General features: G+C 29.8%; 1 protein-coding gene across 1 annotated transcript; it reads right to left on the reverse strand.

The window, feature by feature from the left end:
* Nucleotides 1-1,393: 1,393 nt before the first annotated feature.
* Nucleotides 1,394-5,639, reverse strand: LOC100244582 (uncharacterized). The gene is made up of 6 exons (XM_010662252.2): nucleotides 5,119-5,639; nucleotides 4,971-5,007; nucleotides 3,845-4,081; nucleotides 3,718-3,765; nucleotides 1,849-2,474; nucleotides 1,394-1,680 (listed from the first exon to the last, which is right to left on the reverse strand). The coding sequence occupies exons 1-6, from the start codon at nucleotides 5,418-5,420 to the stop codon at nucleotides 1,608-1,610; spliced, it is 1,323 nt and encodes a 440-aa protein (XP_010660554.1). The 5' UTR covers nucleotides 5,421-5,639; the 3' UTR covers nucleotides 1,394-1,607.
* Nucleotides 5,640-17,775: the final 12,136 nt, after the last annotated feature.

Genomic DNA, 17,775 nt, shown 5'->3' on the forward strand with positions numbered 1-17,775 from the left:
TCCTATTCCCAGGTACCAAACACACCCAACCTGGGAATTTCGCATGGACAACAACAGTCATTGCAAAAATTGCAAGCAGAGGTCACCAAGCATTGGTTATTTAACAGAGCTATGAACAACACAGTGACCAAAGTAGAAGGACTACTCCGTGAATTTGGTATTTGACTCAACATCAGAGCAACCTGATTTCCTTTCTCAAGTAAGCAGCATCCTGGTCTTTTAGTTACTAAACGAACTGTTGGGTGAATTAGTGATATTTTTCCTACTATATCAATCCACCATAATCTTTAGAATTCTACAGCATCTTAGAGATGAACAAAAACTGAGCTAACTCCCTTCAATAATCATGTTTTCTTATTCTTCCCAACAAAAGATATTGCTTTAACGTGGAAAAATGACCATTTTCCTTCCCCATCTGATGGATCCCATGAATTCTCCAAAACGGGAACTGTTGTGAAAAGGCGGAAAAGAAGAGGATGAAGAAAATGACAACAAAATATGCAAACAAAGACGTGCATGTCAGATATAGATAGCGCCTGGAATCAATCTGCATATCATGATTTGGACTAGTGAGTAGTGACAATTGCCATTAACACAACCCCCTCCCAAGGCTTAATGATGCCAGATTATCACATATTCACATCTGGCTAATAGGAGCAAAATAGTCATGACTACTTGTCATCACTAGGGTTTCACATCCTGGTGGGGAAAATCCTGATGCACATTGAGATATTCTAATGGTTTAAAGGCTATATAAGATTCAATCCTCAACATGAAGTTATTGTTTACATTCCTTAATATCCTTATCATCAACCGAGTAGTCCAAAAACAGAAAAAACTCCCTAATCAACATAGTTGCTAAAGGAACTGCATCAAGGTTCAAATTAGCCCTAAAGGGATTTGTAATCAGCTCCATTGGCAAATACACAACTAGAATAATTTGCTATACAGTTCAGTTTCCCCTGAGATCTAGGTCTACATGCAACAACAAAAATATTACCTCATGGAGAAACCTTAGGGCTTTCCAAGCTATGGAAAACATGATTTTGACTATCCAAATGTCGAAAATGTTAGTGGCAAAATTTTTTTAAATGGACATTTCTTTGTTACAGTGTTTTATTTTTCTTAAGAATGCAAATGAAAGAATATTTTATGGATTGACATAGGGAATCATTGGACTTCTTTGCAATGCTTCCAGAACAGCGCCATTTTTAGAGTAATTTTTAAAAAGCACTTCCAAGCGTCTTTCACATTCTGCATGTTTTTAATGAGAACAGTTTAAAAACTGAACCAAGCATGCCTTTCATTTCCAGGCTCTAAGCTGATGCTGGATTGAAAAACTATATTTTGCTCAGATTCTTTTCATTAATTTGAATGGCATCATAATCTAAACTTGAGTCAGAAAGGGAGAAAGTAAGATTTATTAACTTGGATAGACAGCAATCGAGATGCATAATCTGCACAGTTAAATTAATTTCCCATTTTTTGTTCTCTAGAAAATGGAGATATAAAACAAAAAGAATTCCTATCACCTACCATGACCAATTCAATAAATAAATCAAAACCAGAATACATCCTGAATCCGCGCACTGACCTTTCTTTCTTCCTCAGCCACCAGATACATTATGCTTGAAACAACCGATATTGCACAATCCAACTGATCTCATCATGCCTCCTAAGCTGCCACCATTCAATTCAACAGTTAAAAAAATCAGTTCTATGTGTACATTTTATCCTGTGTCAGTTAAAATATTGAAGAAAGAAAAAAGAACACAATGAAAAAGGGGAGGAAACAAAAAAAAAGAAAAAAAGAAAAAAAAGAAATAGCCAGTCTAAGTTTTATCTAACCGATCAATGCTTTTTCTTGCTTTCTCTGGTTGGTCTGTTCCAGCACATGCTTTCTCCCTGCCATCCATGCTCTTTCTCGGTTTCTCTCTCTTGTCAATACTGGTTCTCAACTTCTCTCTCTTGTCAGTGCTTGTTCTGGACTTCTCTTTCTTGTCAGTACTGGTTCTAGTCCTCTCTCTCTTGTCAGTACTGGTTCTAGACTTCTCTCTCTTGTCAGTACTGGTTCTAGACTTCTCTCTCTTGTCAGTACTGGTTCTAGACTTCTCGCTCTTGTCAATACTGGTTCTAGACTTCTCTCTGTGGTCTATGCTTGGTCTTCGCTTTTCTATCTGGTCAGTGCTTGGCATGGACTTCTCTCTCTGATCTATACTTTGTCTGGATTTTTCTATACAATCTGTGCTATTCTGGGGATTCCCTGAAAGGTCTGCAACTGGCCCTGAACAATTTATCAGGTGTGCTGATTTCTCCATTGCTGATATGAACTTCTTGAGATGCCTGATGAACTGTGGGTAAAGCTCCAAGTCACAATGATTCCCTCCTTTAATCCATAATGGTTCATATTTCTCTTTACAAAGCTCCCAAAGCTGCTTACCATGAGAGAAATCCACAACATCATCTGCAGTTCCCTGCAAGCATGAGATATAAACAGCTTTGCATATGGGTATGCTTTCAAAAACTCCCATAAATTGCATGATACTATGAGGATTATCTATAACAAATTTGCTATTAAAGGAAAAAAGGCAGTATCTCTTATCTGCAGGTTGGCATATCTGCCACATTAACTCATTGGCTATTATCAGATGGCTCTGCCATATAAAACTTAACAAGATACTTTATACACATCCAAACATGCATAAATGAATGTTTATCAAAATTATTCAAGGCTATTTTTTGTCTGTGTAAACCCTCAATCTGTATTGTATGTATATGGCATCCACATCCATCAATCTGTCCTAGAAGACTACTTTTAAATGGCGCAAATGTGAAGATTGATATTATCCATAAACTAAATCTTATATTGACTAATCTGCACACTTCAATATGATAAAAGCATCCAATTTTAAGGTAGTTGGAAGTGTTGAGTTTTTCTACAATCTCCATGGTCTAAAACATGGACATCATATTGCAACACAGAAAGTCATCAGTTTTAGAGTGAAATATTATCAAAATCCCCTTCTAAAACCTCACCACAAGCACATCAGTAGTTCAGCATTATTTTGATATGTAACATTATCAGAGTTTTATTTTCTGATAAAAGAAATGTGAAGAAAAAAAAGGGGGGGGGGGGGGGGGGACAAGAAGGAGAATGATAGAAAAAGCTTGTTTAAAAACATGCAATGATATCAGTGGCATCACATGGCTGGGTGGCTGCCTGTTATGGCTGAAACAAACAGTAATAAAAGCCCAGCCGAGCACCATGGATCTTCTTTATGCATACATGGCACCTGTGAAAGGGTATTTTGGTCACTTTTCAAAAGCATGGTGTTGAATTATCCCAATTTTTAAGGGGCACTGAGATCTTAGGGCAAAGAGGAGAGTGAGAACCACTTAAACTTTTAGATAGAATGTGTTGTTCAAGGAGTGGTGGTGAGGAATAACATTAGAAACATACATCAGAGATTTAGAAGAGAAAGATCTTCTATTTGAAGTTAAGGACTAATATGAACTTGATCCATACAAATGCCAGAGTGAATGGAAACAGATGATATAATAAAGTGTAATCTTGGAGCCTTAGCGCATGTGTTGAAGAGTCATTTCAGTGGCCATATCGTCATGTCATCAGCATATATGATGCTAGCAGTCAAATTGGGGTTTACACACATTTCATGCAAATTTAAACCATTACTACAAAATGGGAGAGATACTCACATGAATTACCAAAACAGGACACTTGACCAGCGGTATCTTATCAATATTCTGCACCATAAATAGGCCATTAGTGGTAAGTTAAATTCAAACTTACATAACCATTGAATTCATTAAAAGGCAAGCAAACCTTGAAAATGTCAAACCAATATGTCCGTTTCACTGGATACAGGACTCTAAGTCCAGACAAGATTGCGCTGTGGAGAACTACAGCCCTCAATCTTGATAACCGGACTGCTAAATCAATAGTAGGTCCACTCCCAAGTGACTGTCCGTATAAGATAACATCTTCCTCCTTCACACCATATATCTCCTCCAGGCATCTATATGCAGCTTCTACGTCAGCGTAAGTGTTATGCTCACTCGGCTTCAAAAAGGAAATTCAGATAATTTAGTAATCTTCTATCTAATTTAGAACTATAACTTCTATTGTTTATACTAACCATCATTTTGTTTGCCAAGAAAATGGAGGAAAGGAAAGAAGGCAGGAAAATCTGAATATTATGTATTATGCTCCTTTAATTTCTGTAAGAAATAAAAAATAATAAAAAAAAAGAGAAAAAATTTAAACCAAGTCCAGTCGAATTGAGTGGAGATTTTGTTCCCATAGGTCCTGAATAATGTAAATCACAAGCAGCATTTGTTCACTAAGGAATGGGGCAAAATCAAAAGGCGAAACCAATGAAAGTAGTGAACCTTTTCATCATTTGGTACTCAAAAGAAGAAAAACCTCCATCCTACTGAGGCTAATAAGATTCCATTTTCCATGAATTTTGTACAACTATTCTCCAAGATAAGAGAAGGCTAGTCCCCACCGAATGAATAATCTGGGTAGTGGGAACAAATGGTTGAAATAAAAAATTTCATATATTCCAATAGATTTCACTTCCAAAACAAAATAAATTCTTTAGAAGAAATTGTTTGAAAGCAGAAACAAGAACCATTTTCTGTTTTCAAAATCGAAAAAATGAAAATGACAAAGATATTCTGTTTGGTAACATGTTCTCCAAAAACTGTTTTCCTTCCTAAAAATGAGAAACTTTTTCCAAAAATTTTTGGTAACAGTCTAAAATAAAAATGTTTTTGAATTCCCAATTTTATTTCTGCGGCCTAACACCCCCGGAGTTCCTTTTTCGTCCACTTTCACAGCCATCAAACTGAAAAATATTCAAAACCAAAACTTCTTTCCTTTCCCTGCGTTTCTCAGGAACCAAACAAAGCACAAAACTACATATACCAAATCCCAAAGTTCATACCTTCCCAGTTGACTTCCCATATCCAGAATAATCATACCTACAACGAACCACACAGAAGTCAAATCTCCACTTCCTCATACAAAAGAACGCAAAGTATACACATGTAAATTGAATTCAAAGTTTCTAAAACGTGAAATAACACACTAACGTTAACAAGTTAACCGGGAGATGAACACTGAGTTCACTGAGCAACTCATACATCTGGCCCAGATCAGCCGCGTTGCCGTGCGAGTAGAGCAGCGTCAATGTCGCAGCTGGGTTCCTCATATACATAGCCACAATCTCGTTCCCTCTTTTTGTACACAGCTTCAAAATATCGACGTTTTCCCTCGACGGCACGCCCGACATCGTCAATCTCCCAGTGGACTCATCCACCGCAAGTCCGTACGATGGCGGCTTCGGTGGGCAGAACGCGAACTTGGAGGCCAAGGAGGACTTGACCCCGCCCATTACGAGGGGTGCTTGTTTAGGGAGAAAATGTGGGAATCTAGGGTTCTGATTTTCAGGGAAAGTTAGGGGTTTTGAGAACGAAACCAAAATACAAATCCAACAAAAAAACAAAGATAAAAAGTAACGGGGAATCAGATGAAGAAAACGGGAGGAATTTCCGGCGTTGGAAAGGAGGAAAACACGTGTGAGATTATGGAGTTGTGGGGGATGATACAGTCACCTGGCTCTCATGTAAAATGATTGAAGTCATCTACTTGTACGACATGTGTCAGTATAGGGTTTATTCACGCGTGAGCTGTACTTTCCAAGATTCCAGCTTAGTTAATACCAATTCTTTAAAAAACATCATTGGATTAAAAGGGTTTTAAAAACCCATGGACAAAAATATCCTTATAAAAATAATTATCTCTTTTAAAACTTATACATAAATATTTAAATTATTAAGGATATTTATATTAAAAATATATTATCATTCAAATAAAAATATAAATATGATAATTATTTCATATTTTTTAATTAATTAATTTTTTTAAAAAATTAATAAACATTGAATATAGTATTAGAACTTAGTTCACTTTTACTCTAAGCTTTCAGAACATCACCAACACCCCTATAATCATTTGATTACCATTATATAATAATTATAATCACCATTTGTATACCTATATGTTTAAAAATTAAAATTAAACTATAGTAGTTGCAAATTGGTCAAGTGGGGAAGCTTTTGGAAGGAGATGTAATGGAGTTGAAGAAAAGTGCCAAATGGACTTGACTTGTGATTTGATGGAAGTGAAATCTTTGTTGAAGTTATGATCAATGTGCTTTAAGGCTTTTAACACACAAGTGGGGTTTTGGACAAATTGGAAAGGGGATATGGATTGGGGGTGGGATGGGATGGGGAACCCACACCCACATAATTGCCTTTGACTGCCTCTAATGTTTTTGACATTTTGTGTGGGGGTTGAAGCAGTTTTTTCAAAGGCATGGCTCCACACTTCCTTTCCTTTGTTGTAAGTTTGCTTTCATGGCCTATCCTTCATACCTAACCTCACACCTTTTGTTCTTTTGAAATGGGACATCTATGCCTTTCTTTACTCTTCCATTATGAACCCTGTTCTCAAAAATGTGCTTTTGTCTTGCTACCCTTCAATTTCTAAGACAAAATCCTTCATGCATGGCTCTCTCATGAGTTTTGGGCCATTATAGGTCCTTAAAAAGGAAAAAAAAAAATACTATGATTTTCAATTAATAATGTACAATATAATGTGTCTTGTATTGGTTCTATGCATATCACCATATTTGGTTATGGGTCATTAGGCATTGATTGAAGTCTGGTTTTGGAAATTTTTGTCATAAGAATTAAATGAATAATTGTTGGCAAACCAAGAGGGAAAAATCATGTATAGAGATATTATCTTCTACCATTTTTTTTTGACGAGGGAAATGTTTATTAGAATTACCTCACATATCATATCTTATTATATAGAAAATAGATATTATAAGATATTATTTTCAATATTATTAGATATTATACCTAATGGACATGATATTTTAAGATTGTATATATAATAAGATATGTTATATTATATTTATATTTAATTTTTAAAATGAAAAAATACAATAATATATATATATATATATTTAAATTTTTTAATATTTGATATTTTTTAAATAAAATTATATTGAATTATAATATTTTCTATTAAAAATATTAAATTTCTTTTATGTTTAATAATATTCATGATTAAAATATTTAAAATTTATGAATAATTTTTGTATATTATGTTATTCAATATTTTAAAATAATATATATATTAATACATGTATTAATTTTATTTTATAATATATTTGATAATATTATAAAATATGAAAATTTATCGAATTGTGGGAATTTGTGGATAATCATCCATATTGATATAAATATTTTCCTAACTTTAAGGAAGAGACCTATTAATAAAATTACATAACATTTTTCTTTAAGCATTCATGTTTATTCTTTTGTATTTTCTTCTTTTCATTATTTTATTTTACAAAAAAAAAAAAAAAAAAAGGTTTGAGCTTATGCTTTGAAAATATTAAAAACTATATGGGAAATTTTTTTTCTCTAAAATATCATTCATTATGACGTGATTTTATTTTATGAATATTGTTTATCAAGAATATAAAAATAAATATTATATTTATATGAAGATATTATAAAATCTAACATCTTTTTGGATACATATTAACATATTTGTTTTTCTTTATTTGAATATTGAAGATACTTATTTGAATATGAAAAGATTTTATTTTTGTTAGCCCAAGGGTTCTCAATCAGGTTTTGATGATAACAAACCATGGTTAAGTTACTAATTAATTTGAATTATTAAAAATCTGATGTATTAATTTAGAAATTCATCAAATGGCTGAATAGATGCAAGATCAAGACGTTTGGAAAACCTTTAATCATAGGAAATAAATGTAAGATGAATGCACGTGTGCACTTAGAGTTTACATATCATTTCATGCATCTTTGAAAAACTTGATTTATTCTTTAAAATTACAGTTTTATCAAAATCCGAGTTTTATCAAATGAACCTTAGGCAAATCACTTCAAAATTGACATATTAATTTACCTAAAGACCTTGCCTAAGTGTTAGAAGAGAAAATACTAGAAAAATATAGGTTATCGGGACAAAAATGGTGAACTAGTTGAGGTATTAGGCCAACCGACTCAACCGGCCAAGATACCGGTCGATCGGTTCCCTCTTCCCGGTTGAGGTCCAACCAAGGAGTTTAAAAACACTATCTCTCTTCCAGTAGCTTTTTTTTTCCCGATTGAGGCTGCTTTTTGATTTTCTTGGCTCCTGAGGTTAGAAACCTATACGTAGAGAGTTCCACTTCATTTATGACCAAAAGAACACTTGTATTTATTTGTCTACCCATTGGTTCTTGCCTTAAAAGCTCTCATTTCTTTCTTGGTGCATTAAATCTTCACTTGCATATCATTTAGTGCACCTTTGTAATCCATCCTAACTTTGATTTATATTTGAGCTATTATTGAGTTAGGTTGAGAGAAGTTCATTCTTGTAAATTGAGTGTTAAAGTCTTCAAGTGAGTTGAATCCTGAAGAGATTGTGTAAAAAGCTATTGGAACCGGAATCCAAATGTAAAGGAGATTAGAAGTTTGGTTAAAGTTTCAAGCTAGTGGAACCTTCATTCAGTTAGGTGTTTGAGGAGAGTGGACGTAGACAAGGAAGTGTCGAACCACTATTAAATCCGAGTTTGATTTCTCTAACTTTATCTCTATTTATTTGTTTCTATTATGCTTAAATTTGTTATGTTTAAAAATAATTTTTAAAAATCCAATTCACCCCCCTCTTGGATGTTTTTCTCATTTAAGATTAGCTTTTATTTTCTCAATTTTGAATGTTGTAATATTGAAAATATGTATTGTTTTTGGTATATCTTAGAAAATTTACATGACATTTCATAAGATTTTGTACATGAATATTTATTATTTTTGGAGATTTGAGATTGATAAAATAATATTATTTTGATTTTATGACATGAATGTAAGATTTTTTTTTTTAAAAAAAATTAGTATGCATATTTTAATATTATGCTTGATGAAAAATAAAGATTTTGTTTTGATATATTTGAAACATATGAAAACTTGTAGAAATATGTATAAAGTTTATATTTGATTTATGATTGAATTTTCTAAAGACATTTTTGAAAAAATTGATTATGTAATTTTATTTTAACATACGTGAAATATATGACTTAGTCATATTATTAACAAGTCGATTTTATATGTCAATTTTCTTATAAGACATGTTTTTTCATGTTTTGAAAATTGTGAGCTTAACATTATTACACGTTGTCAAATGTGGTATTTTTATTATTGTAATATATAAAAATAATTTTAAGATTACAATAGGTTCAACTATTGTTCTAAACATATCTTTAGATAGATGTGTGGTGTTTTAATTAAAAGTTTTGAGGCATGGACAAATTGTAAGATGTTTTGAATCATGATATGTTTTCTTGAAATTTTGATATATGAATTAATTTAGATCATAATATTTGAATAGAAATTATTGAACCACCATTATAATTAGTTCGATTTTGGAATAGTTTTTAATTATTTCATGTAATTATATACATTTATGATGTCTAAGAAATTTAAAAGATATATAACTTTAAATTCTCTCTTACATATTTTTTGATGTGTTTTGTATGTTTTCATAGCTTTCATACAACTTATTAAGTTATCATTTATGAGTAGTGTTTTTTCACTGATTTTAACTCTTTCTCCATAATAAAATTTCTTCAACCCTATAAAAATAAGGTTTTTACGACATGTCTTATAAATTGTCATTTTGATAAAACTCATATCTCATTAATTGTACAATATAGGTAATAAACAATGTTAATACTATATGAGGTGATGAAAACTTGATTAAAGGCTCTAGAAGAGCTCACATTGTCACTAGTAACATTTGAGTTTGTCACTTTGTACTATGCTGGATCCAAAAGAATCTTATAAAACCAACTTGGTCCCTCAGGATAAATAATGATGCATCAACTTATTATAAATCCCTTGAGGTAAACAATGATGCATTAACTCATTGTGAAGTTGTATGGACTTACATTATAAAATTTGAAGTTTTTATCTAATGACTAATTTATCTATACACTTAAAAGGTGGTATGACATATTGTACAAATTATTATGAAACAAATTTTCCCGTCATGGAGAGAAAAACCAATTCCAAAAAAACAACATGAAATTATTTGAAATACATTGATTGTGACTTATTATTATCCTTGTAGTAATCTATGTGAATTGAAAGTTTAAAAGATTATTCATGTGCAAGGACTTGAAAATTAACTACCAGATGATTTCACTAATGGAATGAAAGTGACAAAGTCAATTTATGCCAATTGCAAATATTCCAATATAAATTGATGTGTCTAAAAGACAATTAAATAATGAGTGTAAGGTATGCTTGAAATGTGGTAGATTCATCCATTCAAAAGACTCAATTCCCCATAAGAGGATAACACAAGGAAAACACTTAAAAACTTGGTACTCTCAAAGAGATCACAAATGACCGATGAATTCTATGCATGGATTAAAAAAAATCAAATTTTATCAATGAAATATTACTGAAAAAAATCAAATTTCAATTAGTATTGATAGGAAATTTTTCATGGAAGCTACATTATGGCCAATTTTTCAACATTTTCTCGAGAATATTAGTTAATTTTAATTATCTCATCATATAAAAACATCATGATAAATTTTATAGTGAATAATTTTATAATTAAACACATGATATATAAATGTAAACTAATAAATTAGTCATCAACATTTTTAAACAAAAATAATTATTACATAAATTATCTTTTTTTATATGAAATATATTTATGATATTTTTTTTCTAGTAGAACAACTTTAATATGTATATTATTACTTTTTTATTATTATTTTTAAAACTTTTAATAATAGTTTTATAAATTTTGATTAATTTCAATCTTATCAATAATTTTTTTTTTCAAATTTTCCATTGATATTTCTGCAAAATCCAAGGATCGATATTTTTATTATTTCCGATATTTTAATCCTTGGTCCTAAGTAACCCTTGAAGAGATATAAATGTAACGAATAACCCATGAAAAGACATTTATAAAATAAATAGCACTTGAAGAAACATATATTGAACAAGTAGTCCTAAAAAAGACACATATTATATAATTAGCTTTTAGAAAAGTATAAGTACATAATAATGATGAGATCTTAATTAGTTATTTACAATCAAGAAAAAAATGAATCCGACATAACTTTATTATGGATAATGTGTTCTCTTTCCTAGTAGTCATTAACATCATGAGAAATGATAATAACCTTGAACCACAAAGTGTGGAAGAATTCTAGCATAAAAATAAAAATAAAAATAAAAATAAAAAAAGGCTAAAATGGAAGAAAACTATCCAAGTAGAATTAGACTTATTGGAAAAACAAGAAGTATTTAAATCTATAGCCCAAACGCCTAAAGTTGTCAATCCTATCAGATATAAATGAATATTTGTAAGAAAACATGAAAAGACAATGAAATACTGGAGATATAAAGTGTGACTCGTAGTTGAAGGTTTCTTGAAGTGACTGAGTGTTAACTAAGGAAACATATTCCTATGTGATAAACTTAATCACAATTAGATATTTAATTAGTTTAATAGTCTCGAAAGGACTCGATATGCTTCTTGTGGATGTCGTTACTGCGTACTGCATATTTATATTGATATTTAGATAATGACAACATATATATTCGAAATTGTAGCACGTACTTAAGCTACAAAGATTCTTATATGGATTAAAACAGTCCAAATGCATTAGGTGCAAGAAACAACCACATTTTTATGCCTATTTAGAGATTGGAGTATAGGGTCCCCATAAGATATTCCAAACACTTAATGGGGAAGTTATTTGGACTTATAGCTTCCTTAAGTAGGCCTAGGACAACAATTTTGTCTAGATGATGTTACACTTAGTGAGTTAAGGTTTGCTCACACTAAAACCATTATGGTTTTGAGGAATGGGAAAGTGATTAATAAGCAAAATGGGAACATTGAGAAAGAAATCACTAACAAGGAGGTGAGTGAGCAAGAAATGAAAGAGGAGAGTAAGGAGACAAATAAGACTTTGAGGGATAGAAAAGTAGGGGGAGATAGAGAACATCATTAGCTTAATAGGCATGTACTATTCCCTCAAGCTTTATGGTCCAGGAGCAAGAATAACATAAATCCATAAATCTTTAAAATGTTTAAACAAGTGAAAATTAATGTCCTATTGATAGATGTCATTTGTCAGGTGCCTTCTTATGCACATTTCTTAAAAGATTTATGCACTATAAAAAGAAAAATGAATTGGCAAAAGAAAGATTTTTTAATTGACCAAGTGAGTGCAACCTTGCAAAATAAGGGGACAATCAAATACAAAACCCTAGATATGCTATCATTTGTTGTGGGGTTGGAAACTTTAAGATTGATAGAGCAATACTTGATTTGGGAGCACGTGTTAACTTACTCCCATAATTGTTTTAGATACCCAACTAGTTGTGAGTGGCACCAATCCAGTTCTAATCATCCTAAGGAGGCCTTTCCTAGCCACTTGCAATGCGCTTATTAATGGTAGGAATGGGGTGATGTAGTTACCATTTAGAGCTTCATATTTTCAATTTATCTAAACAACCTTTTGATGTGGATGATTTGCAGGAAGAGAATGCATGTTTGATTGACTTTCTTGTTATGAAATACATCGATTCTATTTGCATGAAAGATTCTTTTGAACTATTTTTATTTCAATCTATTGAGCATCCAGTGAACAAATATTTGGAGTTAACTAATGTGAGTGAATCTTTGAACTCATTGAAGGTCATTGAAAACTCCACATGTGTGCCTAGGTTTGAGATTTTGATGGAGTTGGATGAAGATGAACAATAGGCTAAGTTAGCACCTCCCAATATGGAATTGAAACCTCTCTCTTTCATTTGGGATTGTTTCTATCAAAAATCATTCATTATCTTTAATGTTTGAATATAAATTAAAAAAAAATGTTTTGATAATGTTTTATTATTTTTTTTAAAATGTTATTATTTGAAGAATTACCAATCAATTGATTATTTAGGAATCATCTCAAATAATTATTAAGATCACCCATATTTTAAAAAGTGATTTAAAAAATTTTATCAAACATCTTAGATCACATATTTTATTTTAAGCATTTTCAATCCAAATGCATTAAATTAAGCTATAAAGGAATAATATAAGTGGGTGTTTAGTAAACCAACTTAATAACTTAAAATGACTTAATAACTTAATTTAAGTTATTAAGTAAATTAACTATATTTAATAAAATAACTTAATGGTATGACTTAAAGTCAAAAACAACTTTAAGCAATAAGTAAAAATAATTAACTTATTCTTAAGTCCAAATTATCCTTTTACCTTTTTACCCTCATTTACTTAGATACCTCTACAATCTTTTTTGTCACTCTATGATGTCTATCTTTCCATTCTAACTCAATACAAAAAAAAATAATACATGTTTGTCTTATGAGTAATTAAAGTGATGATAAAGCCCATGTTATTTCTTTGACTAATAGGTTGTCTTTAGGGATGATAACGGGGCGGGTTCGAGACGGGTCGCCCCCATCCCAACCCCGCACCATTTATTTAAAATAATTTTCATCCCCATCTCATTTAAAAAATTAAACGAGGCGGGACGGGTATGATAAATTCCCATACCCGTCTCGTCCCGTCCCGTCTAACTTTTTTTTTTTAATTTAATTTAATTTTATTTTAAAAAATTACTTTAAAACTTTTTAATTACATTAAAATAAATATATTTTATAAATAATTATATTTTTTTATAACTTATTTTATTAAAAATATTTTTTATTATCTATATATTAAAAATAGTAAAATAAAAATTAAATTAAATTAATTTTATATATAATCGAGGCAGGGTGGGGTGGGACGAGGGTAATACCCGAACCCGTCTTGGGTTTTAAAAAAAATTTCCAAACCCGTTTATTAAAATTGAACATTGTCACATTAGGAGCGGGGTAGGTACCCGAAAAAACCCGCCCTATTACCATCCCTAGTTGTCTTTCCATTTCTTATCTTATCTTCCTTGGAAAAGAAAAAGATAAAAAAAATAAATTAAAATTTAATTATATTATTAGTTGATATCAACATGTTACTTTTAGTTTTATATAAAAAACTAAATATTTTATTTTTTTCTATTCAGCCAAAAACCAAACAACCCCAAAACATAGTGTGAAAGATAACCATTTTTTATTTCATTCTCAAACCAATGCATTGCACTTTCTTTAAATAATAATAATAAATTCCACATTTTAAAATAAAATTTTCAATATTCATATTGAATTTTTCTTAAAAAATTATATCACCTTAATGTAATTACAAACTCGTTTCAAAGTGACATTGAAGTGTTTGATAAATTTTTTAAAACCAATTATAAAAAATTGGAGAATCATTGAAAATAATTTTTGAATAATTGATCACTTAGTAGATAATTTTTTTTTTTTAAAAAATTGTTATATAATGCATTAGTAAAAATACAATCTAAACATTTTTTTAAGCTTATATCTAAGTATTAAATAATTTTCTTTAAAAATTTTCTTATGAAAGTGATATTAATAAAAGCATTACAAATAAAAATACTTTAAACAGAATCCCTTTTACATTAAAAATGCGTTTAATAGTGATTTTAAAAAGTATTTTTAGTTTTTTTTAATACTTAAAAGATAAAAATTTTTAAATATTAGAAAGATTATAAACTTGTTCTAGAAAAACATATTAGTTTCTCAATTTCTAGAGAGAGAAACAATGAAAAACAAATTAGTTTCTAGGAAGCGACAAGAAATTAGAAATGCCCATTCCATTGAACTTGAAATGGAGATGATACAAAATGAGAAGCGGGTTCAGTTGAAATGCAAAGTGTTGAGTTTGTGTGGAAAAATCTTGTTAGAGAGAAAATGGAAGTCAATATTTAAAAAAAAATTGTTTAATATTCTTAATTTTAATTTTACAATAAATTAAAAAAGAATCAAGTAATTATAAAAATATTAGGAATAAAAAACTTGTAAGAAAAAAGGTTTCTATTTTTTTATTAAAATAATATTTTATTATATAATTTAAATATAAAAATTACAATACAATATTAATTATTTTTATTGGTTAAATGAAAATCTAAAAATAATTAAATATGATTTTATAATTGACACTTAAGGATGTTTGGTAAAACTTAATACTTATTATTTAATAACTTAAATTGACTTTAAATTAAATTATACTTAAGTTGTTAATTTAAAATTTATTATTTAATTTTTATTTTAAATATTAAGGTTGTTTAATAAAATTAACTTAAAATTTATTATAAATCATCAAATTAACATAGTTATTATCATAAATGATAATTAGGGTAAAACAAGTCAAATAACAATGAAGGTCATGGAATAACAAACAGACAGTAAAAGTAATTAAGATAAATGAAAGTAAAAAAAGTAAAATAAAAATATAAGTTTAATAATAAGCTAATTGTTTCTACTTATTATTTAAAATTATTTTTTCCTTTAAGTCACATTATTAAATTATTTTATCAAATATGCTTAATTTATTTAATGACTTAAATTAAATTATTAAGTCATTTTAAATTCTTAAGTTAGTTTACTAAACACCCATTTAAATATTGAACTTTTAATAAATAAAAAAAATAGTAGGATAACCTTGAAAACCCATTTGATATAAATATTTTATGATTAAATATAAGCTTTTGGTCATGAGTAAATATGATTTTTATTTATTTATTATTAATTTGGCAATAAACACTTGCAGCTTGCAGCCAAAGGTTATTAAATGTGAATACATGTGCATGGGTCACGGTCAGGACAATCTAGCTCCATTTACAAGCATCCATTTTTAGGAGCCTTCCTTGCTGATTTTTCTGCTGGCTCAAGGAAAGTTGCCAAACACGCTTGTTTAAGGTTGAGCCCACCTAGTTGGGTTGGATTAGGCCCAAATAGTCCAGTATAACTAGGGACTGGTCCGATGATAATTTGTGTTTGTGGATTGTGTTTGTGTCATATTAAAGATTAAACATTCTATTACATGGGTTACTCCGAATTTAACACGAATAATAATTATGTCTTCTTAATTAATGTTGACAATTGACCTATTTATTTTTTAAAAAATTAAAATAATTTAAAATTATAATTAGGTTATTTAACAAGATTATCAAATGATTCAATTAGGTTAAATTCATATTATGCAGGTTGAGAAAAAAATTACTTTTTTATTAAACGGGTTATGCAAGTTGACATGAATTTGATCCAAACCTAATTATACTTAACCCAAACCCGTAAAGAATGTGTTGAGTTCGAGTTATGTTGGGTTTGAGTCATATTGATGAATCGTTAATGTACCTTGAGTATAAACCAATATTTATAAGTAAATAAGGTTATCTTAGGTGTAGTTTGACCATTTGAGGTGTAATTTGATCATCTAACATATAGTGTAAGTTTCATGCATTACTTAAATCGAACTTTACTCTCTATCACGTAAGGCTCATATACTATTTCTTTTAGTAAAATGATATGACTCCTACTAATAGGAGGGAGATTGTTCCACTCATTGAGCGGATGAACTAAGTTATGAAACCCTTCGGTTATTAGCAATCAACTTTTTGAAATATTACCTCCCTGCTGTGATCAAGGCCCTGACCTGTTATCATAGCATTCACCCAAATAGGTACTCTTATCAAATCTCATTGTGCTCTCTTTTTAATTGGATTTGTAGGTTTGGAGCCAGGAATGATTATGAAATGAATTAAAAGTGGTTTTTAGTAGTTAAATTGCATTTTCCTTAAAAAAAACATTGTTTTGATAAAATTTTAAAAATTACTTTTTTGTTATATAATATATTACCAACAACTCTATGGAAACAGTTTTTTTTTATTATTATATTTAAATACTAAATGATTTTTTTTTTAAAAAAACATTATAGTGAAAGCGGTTTAACAAAAATCACTGAAAATTTTGATTTACAATACTATTTTTTAAAAAAATTTAGAGAAAAATAATGTGTGTGATAAAATTTAGAATTAAAAAAATTAGAAAATAATTTATAATGTTTTATTAAGAAACACTCAATAATGATTCTTAAAAATAAAAAGCGTATAAAAAAATATTTTTATTATCTTTTTAAATAAAAACATTCCCAAACAAACTCATTCCGAGCTAATTGAAAAATCTTTCATATAATTTAAACAAATGAGAAAAATTTAAAATTTTATCATGATTTGAAATAACCTTTACGAACATACTTTCATAATAACTAATTTAAAATAAATTATTAAAAATATTAAATCATCTAATCATTTGACAAAAAATTCAAATTCATTGCATTTTGAAAATTAAAGAGTAAGATTCCACGACCAAGTATGGATGGGACCGACCAAATACGCGCCCAAGCATTTCATATTGGCAGAATAGAACTGAAGAACAACCTATTAGTGGAGCCCACTTACAAGGATGATACTCCTCCATCCCGTGGACCCCTCTAACCAATACCCCACTTTCTTTCTTACCAAACTCGTTCATCAATCCAGTGGTGCAACTTACATGATGACTTTCATGGACCCAATATCGGATGGTCCATACTGACCCAAAATCACATCCCAACTCCAAATTTCGAAAGCCCTCCATCGACTTCTGGCATTCCAGTTGCACCAGATTATCCCTCCCGAAACATTTTCATTTTTTTATTTAAATTTCTAACCACTGGAC

The sequence above is a fragment of the Vitis vinifera genome, chromosome 14 (assembly GCF_030704535.1).
Source record: "Vitis vinifera cultivar Pinot Noir 40024 chromosome 14, ASM3070453v1".
In the NCBI taxonomy this organism is placed as follows: domain Eukaryota; kingdom Viridiplantae; phylum Streptophyta; class Magnoliopsida; order Vitales; family Vitaceae; genus Vitis; species Vitis vinifera.